The sequence below is a fragment of the Sus scrofa genome, chromosome 6, assembly GCF_054392235.1.
Source record: "Sus scrofa isolate SSC_HxYL_T2T_F1_AM1 chromosome 6, Sscrofa_HxYL_maternal_Yorkshire_Landrace_v2.0, whole genome shotgun sequence".
NCBI lineage: Eukaryota > Metazoa > Chordata > Mammalia > Artiodactyla > Suidae > Sus > Sus scrofa.
Genome location: NC_139388.1, coordinates 107,937,622 through 107,950,866, shown reverse-complemented (window position 1 = coordinate 107,950,866; position 13,245 = coordinate 107,937,622). Strand labels below are relative to the sequence as shown.

The following is a 13,245-nucleotide window of genomic DNA, read 5'->3' as shown; positions in this document are numbered from 1 at the left end:
GCTCCTGCTTTCTCCTGTTTCGTCTAGACTGGCTGCTGTGGAAAAGATCAAGCCTGCAGCAGGGGCTCCCTTAGGCATCCAGAGCTCAGACAGCTCTGTGGGGAAGCACAGTTATACCCACTGCCTGGCCACCAGTGGACAGAGCTAATGTTTCACCTCCAAGCACAGGAAGGTAACACAAGGCCCTTTCTCCCATTTTGGCTTCTCATCCTGTTCCTACTCTACTAAGGGGCATGCTTTCCTCCTCACAGCGTGATTCCTCTGCCTATGGAGGATTAATGACATTCTGGGGGTATCGTGTAGCATCTAAATTTGAATTTAATTTGCAAAAGAGCCAACAAATAGTATTTTCAAGGTAGAGCAATGCCAAGGAAGCAGAGAATGAATCTCGTTTGTCTCGGCCTCAGTGTTCATTGTCTGCAGAAGGAGGGACTGGAATTTGATGAGCCTTTGGTCTCTTCCTGCTTTAACAATCTGCAGGTCTCTGCATCTACACATTGCCAACTACATGAAACTGGCATTACTGTGGTGGGGGGGGGGAGTTACTCCTAGTTCTCTCTCTGTCAACAAGCTGCAGGTTTACAGCAGTGAGAGTTGGGGCAGGAGATTTATGTGTGGTGAAGGCTACCCTCTTTGGATTTGTTTTGGGGATTCAGAACACAACTTAATTGCCTTTGAAAGAAGTAACTGGCAGGAGTTCCTGCCACAGTGCAGAGGGTTAAGAACCCAATTGTGTGGCTCAGGTTCCCAAGGGGCACAGGTTCAATCTCTGGCCTGGTGAAGTGGGCTAAAAGGATCCAGTGTTACCCCAGCTGTGGCTAAGGTTCAATCCCTGGCCTGGTGAAGTGGGTTAAAAGGATCCAGTGTTGCCCCAGCTATGGCTCAGGTTCAATCCCTGGCCCGGAATTTCCATATGTTGCAAGTGCAAACCCTTCTTTAGAAGAGAGACTACAGGACTATTTCCAGAGGGGAAGAAAGATTACACAAACTTGATATATCAGCAATTTTCCCAGTAAACTCATTTTCCTTTTTTTTTCTTTTCTTTTTTTTTTTTTTTTTTTTTTTGTCTTTTTGCCATTTCTTGGGCCGCTCCCGCAGCATATGGAGGTTCCCAGGCTAGGAGTCTCATCAGAGCTGTAGCCACCGGCCTACGCCAGAGCCCAGCAACATGGGATCTGAGCCGCGTCTGCAACCTACACCACAGCTCACGGCAACGCCGGATCGTTAACCCACTGAGCAAGGCCAGGGACCGAACCCGCAACCTCATGGTTCCTAGTCGGATTCGTTAACCACTGAGCCACGATGGGAACTCTAGTAAACTCATTTTCTAAACAGTCTATTGGTTTGATAATTTTTTGTAGTTCAGATTCAGCAACTTGAATCTATAGATGGCCTCAAATCCCCATACAATTATGATTATTTCAGGTGTTTTTCTCACTAATATCGTAAAAAAACCACAAACAATGAAACAAGGCACTTCATTGGAATCTCTGGGAATGGAGAATAAGCAAATAGTTTTCTCATTGTCACAGTGCCTGGAGAGTCTCAGAAGATTCACTATTTACAGAAAATCTAAATGGGTCTTTTCATAGCCTCAAAACTGTGATTAAGGGAGTTGAAGAAACTCTGTGAAAAATCTGATGGAATTAAGAATTTGGCAATAACTAATAGATCCAAAAATATGGCCATTTCTCACCACATCCTTTCTTGCTGCTCCTGCTTGGGTGACCTGACTCTGCTCATGTACTTCAGTCTTCTCTCCACTCGGCAGCCACAGTGATCCTTTTACAACTTAAGTCAGATCAAGTCATTGCCCTGCTCAAACTATGTCACAGCTCCTCCCTGTAACTCAGAATAAAAACCTCTTATGATGGCACCCAAGGTCTTACATGATTGGCCCTCCCCATCCATTGCCTTTCTGACATCTTCTCCACCTGCTCTTTCTCTCCATTCCCTCACTGGCCTGGAAGCTGTTCCTTGCTGTGAGGTCTTGCGGTGGCTGCTCTTGATGCCTGATATACCTTTCCCCCAGATAACTTCATGGATAACTCCCTCAGCTCATCTTTGCTCAGACATCATCTTTTTTTTTTTTTTTTTTTTTTTTTATAGCTGTACTTGTGGCATATGGAAGTCCTGGGCTAGGGGTTGAATCAGAGGCTGGCAGCCCAGTCCACACCCACAGCAATGCAGGATCCCAGCCACATCTGTGATGTATGCTGCAGCTTGTGGTAATGCCGGATCCTTAACCCAGTGAGCAAGGCCAGGTATCAAACCCACATCCTCTCAGACCCTAGGTCAAGTTCTTAACCCACTGAGCCACAATGGGAACTCTACATCTTTTTTAAAAAAAATTAAAAACACAACATGTTTATTTAAACAATTTCTTTTCATAATTCACTGAATATTATCACAGGTCAGTATCTTCACTCTACTACCTTACTGGGTACACTTGTGAGTGTGACATAAAACGTCATATAAAATTAAATAAGAATTAAAAGTACAGCTGAGAACACAGTCATGATCTGCATGAGAGGACTCACCATCATGTGCCCTAATCCCTAACATGGCTATTCTTTCTGCTTCCGGGGCAGACATCACCTTCTCTCTCTCTCTCTCTCTTTTTTTTTTTTTTTTAATGGGCCACATATGAGGCCTATGGAAGTTCCCAGGCTAGGGGTCGAATTGGAGCTACAGCTGCTGGCCTACACCACAGCCACAGCAACTCAGGATCTGAGCCGAATCTGTGACCTACACCACAGCTTACAGCAATGCCAGATCCCTGACCCACTAAGCAAGGCCAGGGATTGAACCCGCATCCTCATGAATACTAGTCAGCTTTGTTTACCCTCTGCCACATGGGAAGTCCCAGACATCACCTTCTTAATGTGGCCTGAATGCCCTATGTAAAATCCTTTCCTGCACCCCCATCCCACATAACTTAATCCCTCTTACCCTATTCTATTTTTCATTGCTTCCATAATATCCATTACCTTCTAGCATGATATAAAATTCAGTGTCTTTTTATTATATTTATTTTTATGGCCTATCTTTCCAAGTTAAAATAATTGCTCCAGGAGGGCAGGAATCTTTGTCAGTAATCTACCCTAAACCCCTAGAGCCTTGCTTAGCACACAGGAATCACTCAGTAAATATTTGCTGAATGAATGAACAATAACTAAACCTCATTAAGTGTCCCTGTGTGCCTGCTATTACACTACACATCTTACATGACTAATTCTTTTAGGGCTGCCAACATGAAGAACAATCATTTTCCTCATTTTATAGATAAAGAAACAGTGTTTACCAACTAGTCTGAAGCCACAAGCTTAATTGTAAGTAAGTACAGGCTTGTTCGACCCAGGAACATCCACTTTCCATTATGTTATAATATCTGGAAATGAATAGGTAGAAAATGGACACTAATCTGATACCCATAGCTGAAGTCAAGACACACAAATGGCCACAAGGCTGTAGATTTCTCCAGCAGCATCTTTTAAAACCGCACTGGAGTGGGAAAGGGAGCAAGTCTTCAGGTCCCCCTCAGTCCCTGCAGTAATCAGGCCCATCAGGAAAAGATGGGGCTTGTGTTCTGTGGTCTCTGTTTTTAGCATTGGTATCTTCTCTCTGAAGTAGAATTGGTTTGAGCATTAGCATGTTCTTTGCAAAGTCTATGCAAAATCTTCCAAGAGGTTATGACCTACGTAAGGGGATTTGATCAATATGACATGAGTGTACATGAGGGGCACAATTTAAAGTTAGGCAGGGTGCCCAAGGCAAATCACTCATGCGTCAGTGTTTTCATTCCCAAACTGGTGTTTCCAGAGCACTTGTGAGTCTCCAGGTCTGATTCTAAGTGATGAGTTAGAGTGTCTATCAGGTTCCAGGTTTGACATTCATGAATGTCCCCGGGATTTTCTATCTATTGTTTCCATCTATTGTTCCCTGCTTTAAATCCTGAACCTTGGTTTTTGAGAGAAAGGGAAGGATAATGCACAACTATACATGGATGCTTCAAGAAAAATCCAGTGGCTGGGAGTTCCCATTGCAGTTCAGCAGAAACGAACATAACTAGTATCCATGAGGATGCAGGTTTGACCCCTGGTCTCACTCAGTGGGTCAGGGATCCGGCATTGCTGCGAGCTGCAGTGTAGGTCACAGATGTGGCTCAGCTCTGGCATTGCTATGGCTGTGCGTAGGCTGGCAACTGTAGCTCTGATTTGACTCCTAGCTTGGGAACTTCCATATGCCACACTTGTGGCCCTAAAAAGCAAAAAAGCACCCTTGTGGAGAGGGTGAGGGACTTGGAGTACGATGAGGGTTCAAATCACTGTTCTACCATTTCTTGGTGTAAGGAAGAAAAGTAAATTAATCTCTTTGGTCTCCAATTCTCTCATTTTTAAAATGAAGATAATAATTTCTACTTCTCCGGGTTATTGTAAAGTGCTATAGAGAATGTTATGCCGAAATGCAGTGTATGGACTGAATTTTAATCTGTTTAAAATCAGACAATCAAATGTCTACCATTACCACAGAGGGTTGAGGGACAACGCTAAACCCTTCCATCATCCAAGATCTATGCTATGTTGTTTTCTGGTTTCTGGAAGTTATTCATTCCTACTTACCAAGCATAGCAAAATATTTCTTTTATTACTCCCGTCTGAATGTGTGATTCAGCTTAGAATCAAAAGGATGGTACCCTGGTTTCCACGATACCACGTTCCCTGAAAACATCTGCCCTATTTCATCCTAATTCCCTATAATGCTGGCATTAGAAAAGGATCCTCGGGTCACACAGTGGGCTCTCTGACATTTACGTGTAGACTTTCTAGTCCAATGGTTCTGACTTTGGTTGAATCATAGAGTTCTCTGAGAATCTGATGAAAGCTAGGATCCCAGCAAAAAAATTTCTTGCCTCTACCTAATTTCGCACATAATCTAAGACTCTGTTGAAACCTATTCATGGACACGGTCTTGCCTAATGGTTACAAAGTGGTCACGAGTACCATTTTTCCTTTACTCCCTAAGAGTACTTGTGAATTATAAGCATAAAACAATAATATTGTATCATTTTGTTTTCCTAAATTACTTTCGTTAATTTAGGTTTTTTCCCCCACTGTGATTAAGAATAAAGGCATTTAGAATAAGCCTTCCAGAATTTATTTTATAACCCTTGGCTCAGAATGCAATTGGTAACTGATCTGAGCTAAAACCACACTGACGCTGAACAAGCCATTGTTCTTAAGACTTACTGAGGTCAGCCAAGCTCTGAGCACATATAAATCTCCATAGTTTCCACTTCACTACTGGGCATCTAACTACAAAGCAGAGGCTAAAAACAGGTCAAGCCTAGTGTTTACATACGCTCCACAGAATTGCATTTCTACACGAGTGTTAATCAACAACACTCTTCATAGCCCAAAGAGAGATATTTCGTTTAGTAGGGAAAAGCTGCTCCATTTTGAAAAAGTGAAAATGCAACCTGAAGGAATTATGGAGATTTTGAAATGCTGAAGGAATATTATCTGCACCTGTTAGCTCTAGGTCTAAAAAAAGAAAAACTAAAATACCCCCAGGATTAGGTTAGCTTTCTTTTCTTTTACATTGCGTTACATAAAGGAAAAAAATATTGGCCTCTCCTTCCTTCTCTTGTTTCTAGGTCACCGTTTCTACTAAGAAGTGGAGTTGTTCAAACACAGCAAGCCATTAATAAATACCTACCTATCTACATACTCATATAGCAAGAAGGAATAAGACATGAGGTTGAGTATAGAAAAGTAATTACAATTCCACTTCCCACAGAAAGTTTATCCGAGGCTCTTTAGAGCTAAAATGGCTAAGTCTTCCAAAGATAATACAGAGCCATTGTTTTCCGAATAAAATATAAAGATGTACAAATGTTCAATTACTAATGTTTGATATAATATATCAGATTGAGATAAATATGAATACTGCATATGTGGTCAAAAGAAGACTTTGTATAAAATTAAAATAACTTTAACAAAATTTAGCAATAGAGTTGAAGAAGTAAAAATCTCTTTAAAATACAAATTCATAAATTCTATAGACGCTACAGCATTGGGGGAATGAAATAAGTACACAGGGAGTTAACGGGATGGTAATAAAAATACTCACTTTCTACACTTTCTATAGACTCAGTATGGACAGACCAGGAAAATGGAATGTAAAACACAATCCTCTCTATTACATAACAGCTGCTTTCCTAAATGAGGCTCTTAAACATACGTATGGAACATTCTTCAGGAGAACAAAATGTTACTGTCACATACACGTGGTGCTCATTCCTCCCAACTTTCCTTTGGAAGGCAGGTCATTTGAAACATGTGCTAAAAGAAATGAATTCACTTCCTCAGTGAAAATATTTCCATATTTGCAGCCAATTCTAGGTCCTTACAAATATCCCATGGTACATATGACCCACGAAAATGAGATTGCAAAACGATCCTGTTCCCTTTTAAATGGAATTTCAGAATGTTGCCATCACACATTCCAGGTAAACCCCAGCAGATTCTGGCTCTGTTACTGAACTCTGCAGAGGCTCCCAGAGGTCGACGTCAGAGCCCAGGAATCACAGCCTTGGACCAGGTGCTGCTTAAACCCAAGAGGGATCAGGAGGTTCTGCCTTCAGAAACCATTCTCACTTCTATCGTACAATAAGCTGTATTATTTCCTCAATATCTCTCTTTTAATGGCCATACTTGCAGCAATGCCAGATCCTATAACTCACTTCACTGGGTCAAGGATTGACCGTGCACCTCCACAGCAACCTGAGTCACTACAATTGGTTTCTTAACCCACTGCACCACAGCGGAAACTCTCGCAATAACTTTTTAAATTCTCCAAAATAAACACATTCTCCAGTTGCTCTAATAGATATTTTGTGGGCTTAAATTTTGTAAGACTCAAACATTATGTATGTTTATAAAAAGTAATGCAACCGATGCCAGATGGAGAAGAGAATTTGAGGAAGAAAGTGGTGACTGACCACATCACCCAGGAATTTTTACGTCTTTGAAGTTTAGCAATTCTTCCTGGGACTATAGATAGACTTTTAATAAAAATCACATGAATCCTGCAAGGGTTTTTTTAATCCCCCTGATACATTTCACTCTGGCTACTGAGAAAACAAAAAATTGGCTTGGACTGAGAAAGTAACTGTCGGCCCAGCATTTATCAGGCTGGAACAACAGACCGAGAAGCCAAATGCAAGGTTCACAGGAAACATTCTGCCGAGAATGCAGCTGCAGGAAAGGGTTATGATAACTGCTTCCTTTGAATAACTACAGACTCACTGAGAAACTTTCTCCTCTAATATCAAAGACTATCAGTGGGTTTGCTGTTGGAAATTTTATCAGTAAGAGGGAGGCATGGCCTTCTTGCTTGAAGCACCTCAGTTGCTCTTGACAGAGCAGCAGCCTCAGCTCCCCGCCCAGGTGCTGAGCTCCACATAAGAGGTTTCTAGATACCACAGTCCCCATTTACCTCAACTTGACTGTTTCCAAAGCAACAGGACACTGGAGTCACTTTTCCAACCAGACCGGCATCTAAATTCCACTCTCCATAGAATACCACCGAAACCCTTTCCCTCAGGTGTGAGGTCTCCCTCCCTACAGTGGTTGATAAATCTGCTTGTCAGAACACAGGTTTGCTCCCAGTTTCCTTAGGTTGACTGAGATAGGGCCATGTTTATCTCCAACTAAAGAAAACACCTGCTGCTTGAATATTAGCTCCAAAATTTAGTACTGGCTTTCAGACATCAGAAGAGTAGAACACAATTCTGCTGTAGTTTGGGCTCCTGTGGTCTGTGGATTTTAAATTCTCGACTGGCATCTTATCTAAGCTGAAACATTCGGAGGGCCAGGAAACCTGCTGTGGGCGTTGAAATGAGATCCTGGCTCTGATGCTGCTGCTGAGTGTTGAACAGAATCTGTGGCAAAGCTCAGCTTCCAGCAATATGACAGTTGGCAATTGGAGCAAGACACCCCAGGGTGGCCGTGAAGCTCTTTGCGGAAAGGGAAAGGGAAATGGGCAGACCCGAGTCCCAGGCCTCCCGAACAATGGCCTGGCTCCACACCTGCTTTAACTGTAGGGCTTCCGGATTTAAGAAGAAAGGAAAACGTGAGGTGGAAGGGTTATTCAGAGAGCGTGCTTTGGCCCTAAGTGTGAAAGGCTGCTTTTGACATACCCTCGGGAGTAGCCGTAATTGTAGGCTGAGGCCGCCTTCTGACTGACCGAGGACGAGAGAGCCAACTCAGAGGCCCGGGAGGCCTGCTGCTGGTAAGAGGTGGTGGATGCCTGGCTGAAGGCCTCGGACTCCTGGCGGTGGGCAGCGGAGGAGCGGGCGCTGTAGGCGGTGGAGCCATGGGTGTAGATGGCGGAGCTTCTCTTTTCCTGCTGGTACTGGCTCATGGTGGTGCGAAGGTCCTTGTTTCTGTAGCTGCGGTCATAGTGCTGGTGAAGTTTCTGATAAAACGGCAGAGACATCATGTGCCCCCAGGGAACCAGGCAACCTACGAGAAAGCAAGAGCTTTGGGGTGAACAGGTCCTACAGAACAAGTCATTTGAATTAATGCGTAAAAATTAATACTCTTATCTTTTCCAAAGAGTAAGTGGGAAAGGATGTGAAGGTTAGCTTACCTGGTTACTCAATAAACGCTCTGCTTCATAGCCCAGATATGTTCCTTCCTGTCATTGTGACGTAAAAAAAAATATATCTAGGAGGTCTTCACAAGGTTTCCCCATTGTGCTTTTTCCTTAAACCTTTCATAATATATATTTCTAATTTTCTGGCATTGTGTTCTGACAGGGGCTTCATCTGGAGGAATATATAATGATGGAGAGTCTGTGTCCAGTCTGTGTGGTTTTCATTCAACAAAGGATTACTAGAACACCTACTTTGAGCCTGGTTCTACTGTTCTAGCACAGGACCTACAGAGATGAACAAAGAAAACATAATCTCTTCTGTAATAACCTTATATAGAATCTTATATTCTATCGCAGGAGATAGAGAAAATATAAAGTGTAGGGTATACTAGGACCTGCTAAATGCTATTGAGAAAAATAAAACAGGAACGTGGGATGGGATGCAATTTAAACAGCATCATTCAGGATGGCTCCTGAGGATGAAAATGATATTTGGGCATGAGAATATCTGGGGGGCCGTGTTCTGGATGGACGAATATTGCAAAGGCACTGGGATGTGAGCCTGCCCTTGTACACTAGGAATGGCGGATCAGCTGGTGAGGCTGCAGGGAGTGAGGGATTGCAAGGAGGGGTATGGGAGATGATAGCAGAGAGGTGAGGGAAGGCGGGGAGGACAGATAGTGTAGCTTTCTCCTGGGGATGGTAAGGACTTTGATTTTTATTCTGAAAGGGCTAGGAAGCCATTAGAAGGATCCGAGATGAAAATCACTCTTGCTGAGCCTGAGAAGAGACTACTGAAGGACAAGAGTGAAAGCCAGGAGAACCAATTAGAGTGCTGTTATGAGCTGAGCCCCCCAAATTCATACGCTGAAGTCCTAACCACCAGTATTTCAGAATGTGACTGTATTTGGAGACAGGATCTTTACAGTAGAAATGAGGTTAAATTAAGGTCATTAGAATAGGTTCTAATCCAATATGACGTGACCATCAGCCATATAAGAAGAGGAAATTAGGACACAGATATGCACACATATACAGAGGGAAGACACAAGAAGTGAAAACACAAGAAGATGACCATCTACAAGCCAAGGAGAGAGGCCTCAGAAAAAATCAATTAGCCTCCAGCACTGTGAGAAGATAAAATGTCTATTGTTTAAGCCACCCAGTCTATGGTGGCTTATGGTGGCTTTGTTATACAGAGGCCATTGCAATGGTTCAGGCTAGAGATTATAGGGAGAGCGGTGGAAGTGTAAGAAGTGATCAGACTCTGCATGTTTTGCAGGTAAACCAACAGCATTTGCTGAAAGTTCTGGATTAGGGTGTGAAAGAAAAGGAGTGAGAGATGAATCCAAGGATTTTGCCTAAGTGATTAGAGGACTAGAGTTGCTATTTTTTTTTCTTTTTGGCCACACCTGTGGCATGTAGAAGTTCCAAGGCCAGGGATCAAACCTGTGCCACAGCAGTGACCCGAGCCACAGCAGTGATAATGCTAGGTACTTAACCTGCTGAGCCATAAGGGAACTCCCTAGAGTTGCTATTAACTGAGATGAGCAAGAGTACAAGAAAACAGCAGTTCAGGATGGAAGAACAGGAGTCTGGTTTGAGACAGTCTACATTTGAGATATCTGCTGGATATCCTAGTGGAGACATGAAGTGGGAAGCTAGCTATTTGACTTTGGAATACTGGGCAAAGGTCCAGGATGGAGACCTACATTTGAAACTCACAGCATATACATAAATTTCAAAGCCACAAAGTAGATGAGAATGAAAGTCCTAGGACTGAACCCTAGGAGGCTGCTTATATTGGCATTTAATAAGCTCTCTCAAATCTTACAAACATTTCAAAAAGGTATAGTGTCAAATCATATGAATTCCATTAAGAAGATGAAGGTTTCTAGTCTTCCTACATAAAGAAGCCAGAAAATCAGTCATCAGGGTAGCAGTTTGCACTGTGAACTTGAGCTAAAAGTCCTACTGAAAGTCAAAGTTTTCTTAGCAGAGGGAGGGGAAACTTCATATTGCATTATCTTTCTTTGAATAATATGTCCACTGAGAGGAGCCTATCAGCCACACTGACAACCCCTGGATGATGAAATAGTTTTATGGAAGTCTTTTCTTCCATTTTTAATGCTTTTGTGCATGCTCTAAAACACTGATTTTAAATTTTACAAGTAAAATTAGTTGTAATCACTTTTTCAAATCTTTAAAAAAAAAATTCTAGGGAGTTCCTGTTGTGATGCAGCAGAAATGAATCTGACTAGTAACTATGAGGTTGTGGGTTTGATTCCTGGCCTTGTTCAGTGGATTAAGGATCCAGCATTGCCGTGAGCTGTGGTGTAAGTCGCGGATGCGGCTCGGATCCTGCATTGCTGTGGCTGTGGCACAGGCCAGCAGCTCTAGCTCCAGTTCAAACCCTAGCATGGGAACTTCCACATGCCGTGGGTGCGGCCCTAAAATATATATATATATATATAAAGGAGGATTGAATTCTTCTAAACTTGCCACACTTTTTGTCAAGTTTAAATCTACTTTTTATTTAAACTAAAAGGTCAGCATGTATTCCCTAGAGAAGCAAATCCAGCAAACTTCACTCCAGAAATATTTATGTTAGGGCTCATGGAAGATATCAGTCTACATGGCATTTCCCAAGAGGAAAAAAATAGCTACTAGCAAGCAACATTGCTTCAACCCTTAAATAGCAAACGCTTTGCTATTTTCTGTTCTAAAATGTACAGAACAATTCTCAGATATAAGGAATAATCACTAGATAAATTTTGATAAAACAAGAGTTGAATATACAAATATAGTCGTCTATGATACTAAGCAATTATAAAGCTATTAGATGTTTCTATAGTGATACATACTACCCTGCAACATGGCAAATGCTATTTGAATGATATCCAAATAAATATTGCATGACCTTTCTATGTATTATTATAAGCTAAATTCAGAACCCAAAATAACTTGAAATGCTATTATTTTCACAAAATAAAATATTTAACTGTCTTGCCTCAACTCTGTTTTCCATTCTCTTTATTTCTGTTTTCCCCGAACATATTGAATAATACTTAATTTTCTAGGCACGTAGATGATGTATTACAAGTAAACAGGCTTTGGCTTTACATCAACAGAGCTGGTTGTCACAGCTCTGACCTCTGGAACGAAGGTACAACTACCTTCTCTTCATCAAGTACATGAGGATTATCCCCGACACATGACAGCTAGAGTGTGTTGGGAGGAAAGGTGGTTTGGTTGTCTCCTATTTCTTTAAGACCTTTTTTCTTCCTGAAAATAATTTGGGAATTTGGGAAGAAATACTAACTCCATGGTTGGAATTGTGACATGAATGATATTTTGTACAGGCATTAGAGGCTGAAAGCTGATAAAAACTCTTCACAGTAAATATTAACTTTGGGACCATTTTGTGGGGAATTTATGTTGCCTGTGAAATACTGCTTAGCCGTTTTCATAGGAGAAATACCACAGTGCACTCTTACATTTATCCACATGGCATTGTTGGAGCAAATTAGAAACTAGTGACTTCAGAGTTCATTTACTCCTTTTGATCTAATTTGTAATCAAGGAGCATTGTAGGCGTATGGAGGATAGAAAACACATGATTTCCTGTTACCTCACTCATCCCAGATTTCAACCAAACCACTGAACTGTAATTTGGAAGAAGCACTTGACTCACACTTACAGTTCCATCTGAGACAGCTATTATCTCCTTATGGTTCCAGGAACAGCAGCTTAATTTTAGAAGAAGCCGCTGAGCTGAGAGAAGAGCTGTGCCAGCACAAACCGGCACCCTGCTGCTCGTTTTCCTTCCCAGGAGCCCCACTTTCCTATTTCCCTGCACTTCTGACATCTCTTTGACAAAACTGCTGAGCTCAGAAGATAGAAACCACACACACCGTGGTGCTGCTAAGCACATGAAATATCAAGTGCATTCTTCTGCCCCAAGGTCACACTTACCAGTTTGCAGAGGAGTGGCAGTGGTGGAAATATTCCGACGTGACCGTGGAGCTGGATGAGAGAATGAATAACCCACGGAGGCTGAATCCAAGAAAAAGTTAAGAGCAGGGCTAAAGACAGGACCCTGGGGGCCAGTTCAAAAATAATGCATGTGGTCAGGCAGTAGAATGTCAGAGCCACACAGCCAGCCTTTTATGGCCAAGAAGGCAGATAAATATAGCAGCAAATGGGAAGGGTAGTCCTAAACTGAGAGGCAGAGGGAGGCACTGGCAGGTAGCTGCCTGGGTAATGTAATTACATTAATGCCAGTCAATGGGTCTGGCTTGATTAAACCAAATGTGAGATATTTATTTGGGTATAAGGGCTATTTTCAATATCATTTTATTACTGGTTATCTGAAAGTGTAATGGAAAGAGTGGTTTGTGTTGAGAGCTAAAAATAGATGTAGTAATCTGATTCCCAAAATGGACTTCATGGAATGTAAATGCCAAGATAATCGTTCTGGATGTGCTGTTCATAATGCATGTACATTTAAAAGACACAAGGTGAAAAAAGAACATCAGGCTAACTAGAGGCAAACAAGTAAGAAATGGGTTACAGGCGGTAGAA

At 42.1% G+C, this 13,245-nt stretch overlaps 1 protein-coding gene across 3 annotated transcripts in view; it reads right to left on the bottom strand.

Moving 5' to 3' along the window:
* Positions 1-12,802, bottom strand: part of MYOM1 (myomesin 1) — a 149,980-nt gene extending 137,178 nt beyond the window's left edge. For all 3 annotated transcript variants that reach the window (XR_014807679.1, XM_003127844.6, XM_005665300.4), the window contains exons 1-2: positions 12,637-12,802; positions 8,204-8,528 (exon numbers count right to left, since the gene is read on the bottom strand). Coding sequence is in view for 2 of the 3 variants with exons in the window: in XM_003127844.6 (XP_003127892.3) it covers positions 8,204-8,505 (302 nt within the window). In the remaining variant the exon portion in view is untranslated. The remainder of the gene's footprint in view (positions 1-8,203; positions 8,529-12,636) is intronic.
* Positions 12,803-13,245: the final 443 nt, after the last annotated feature.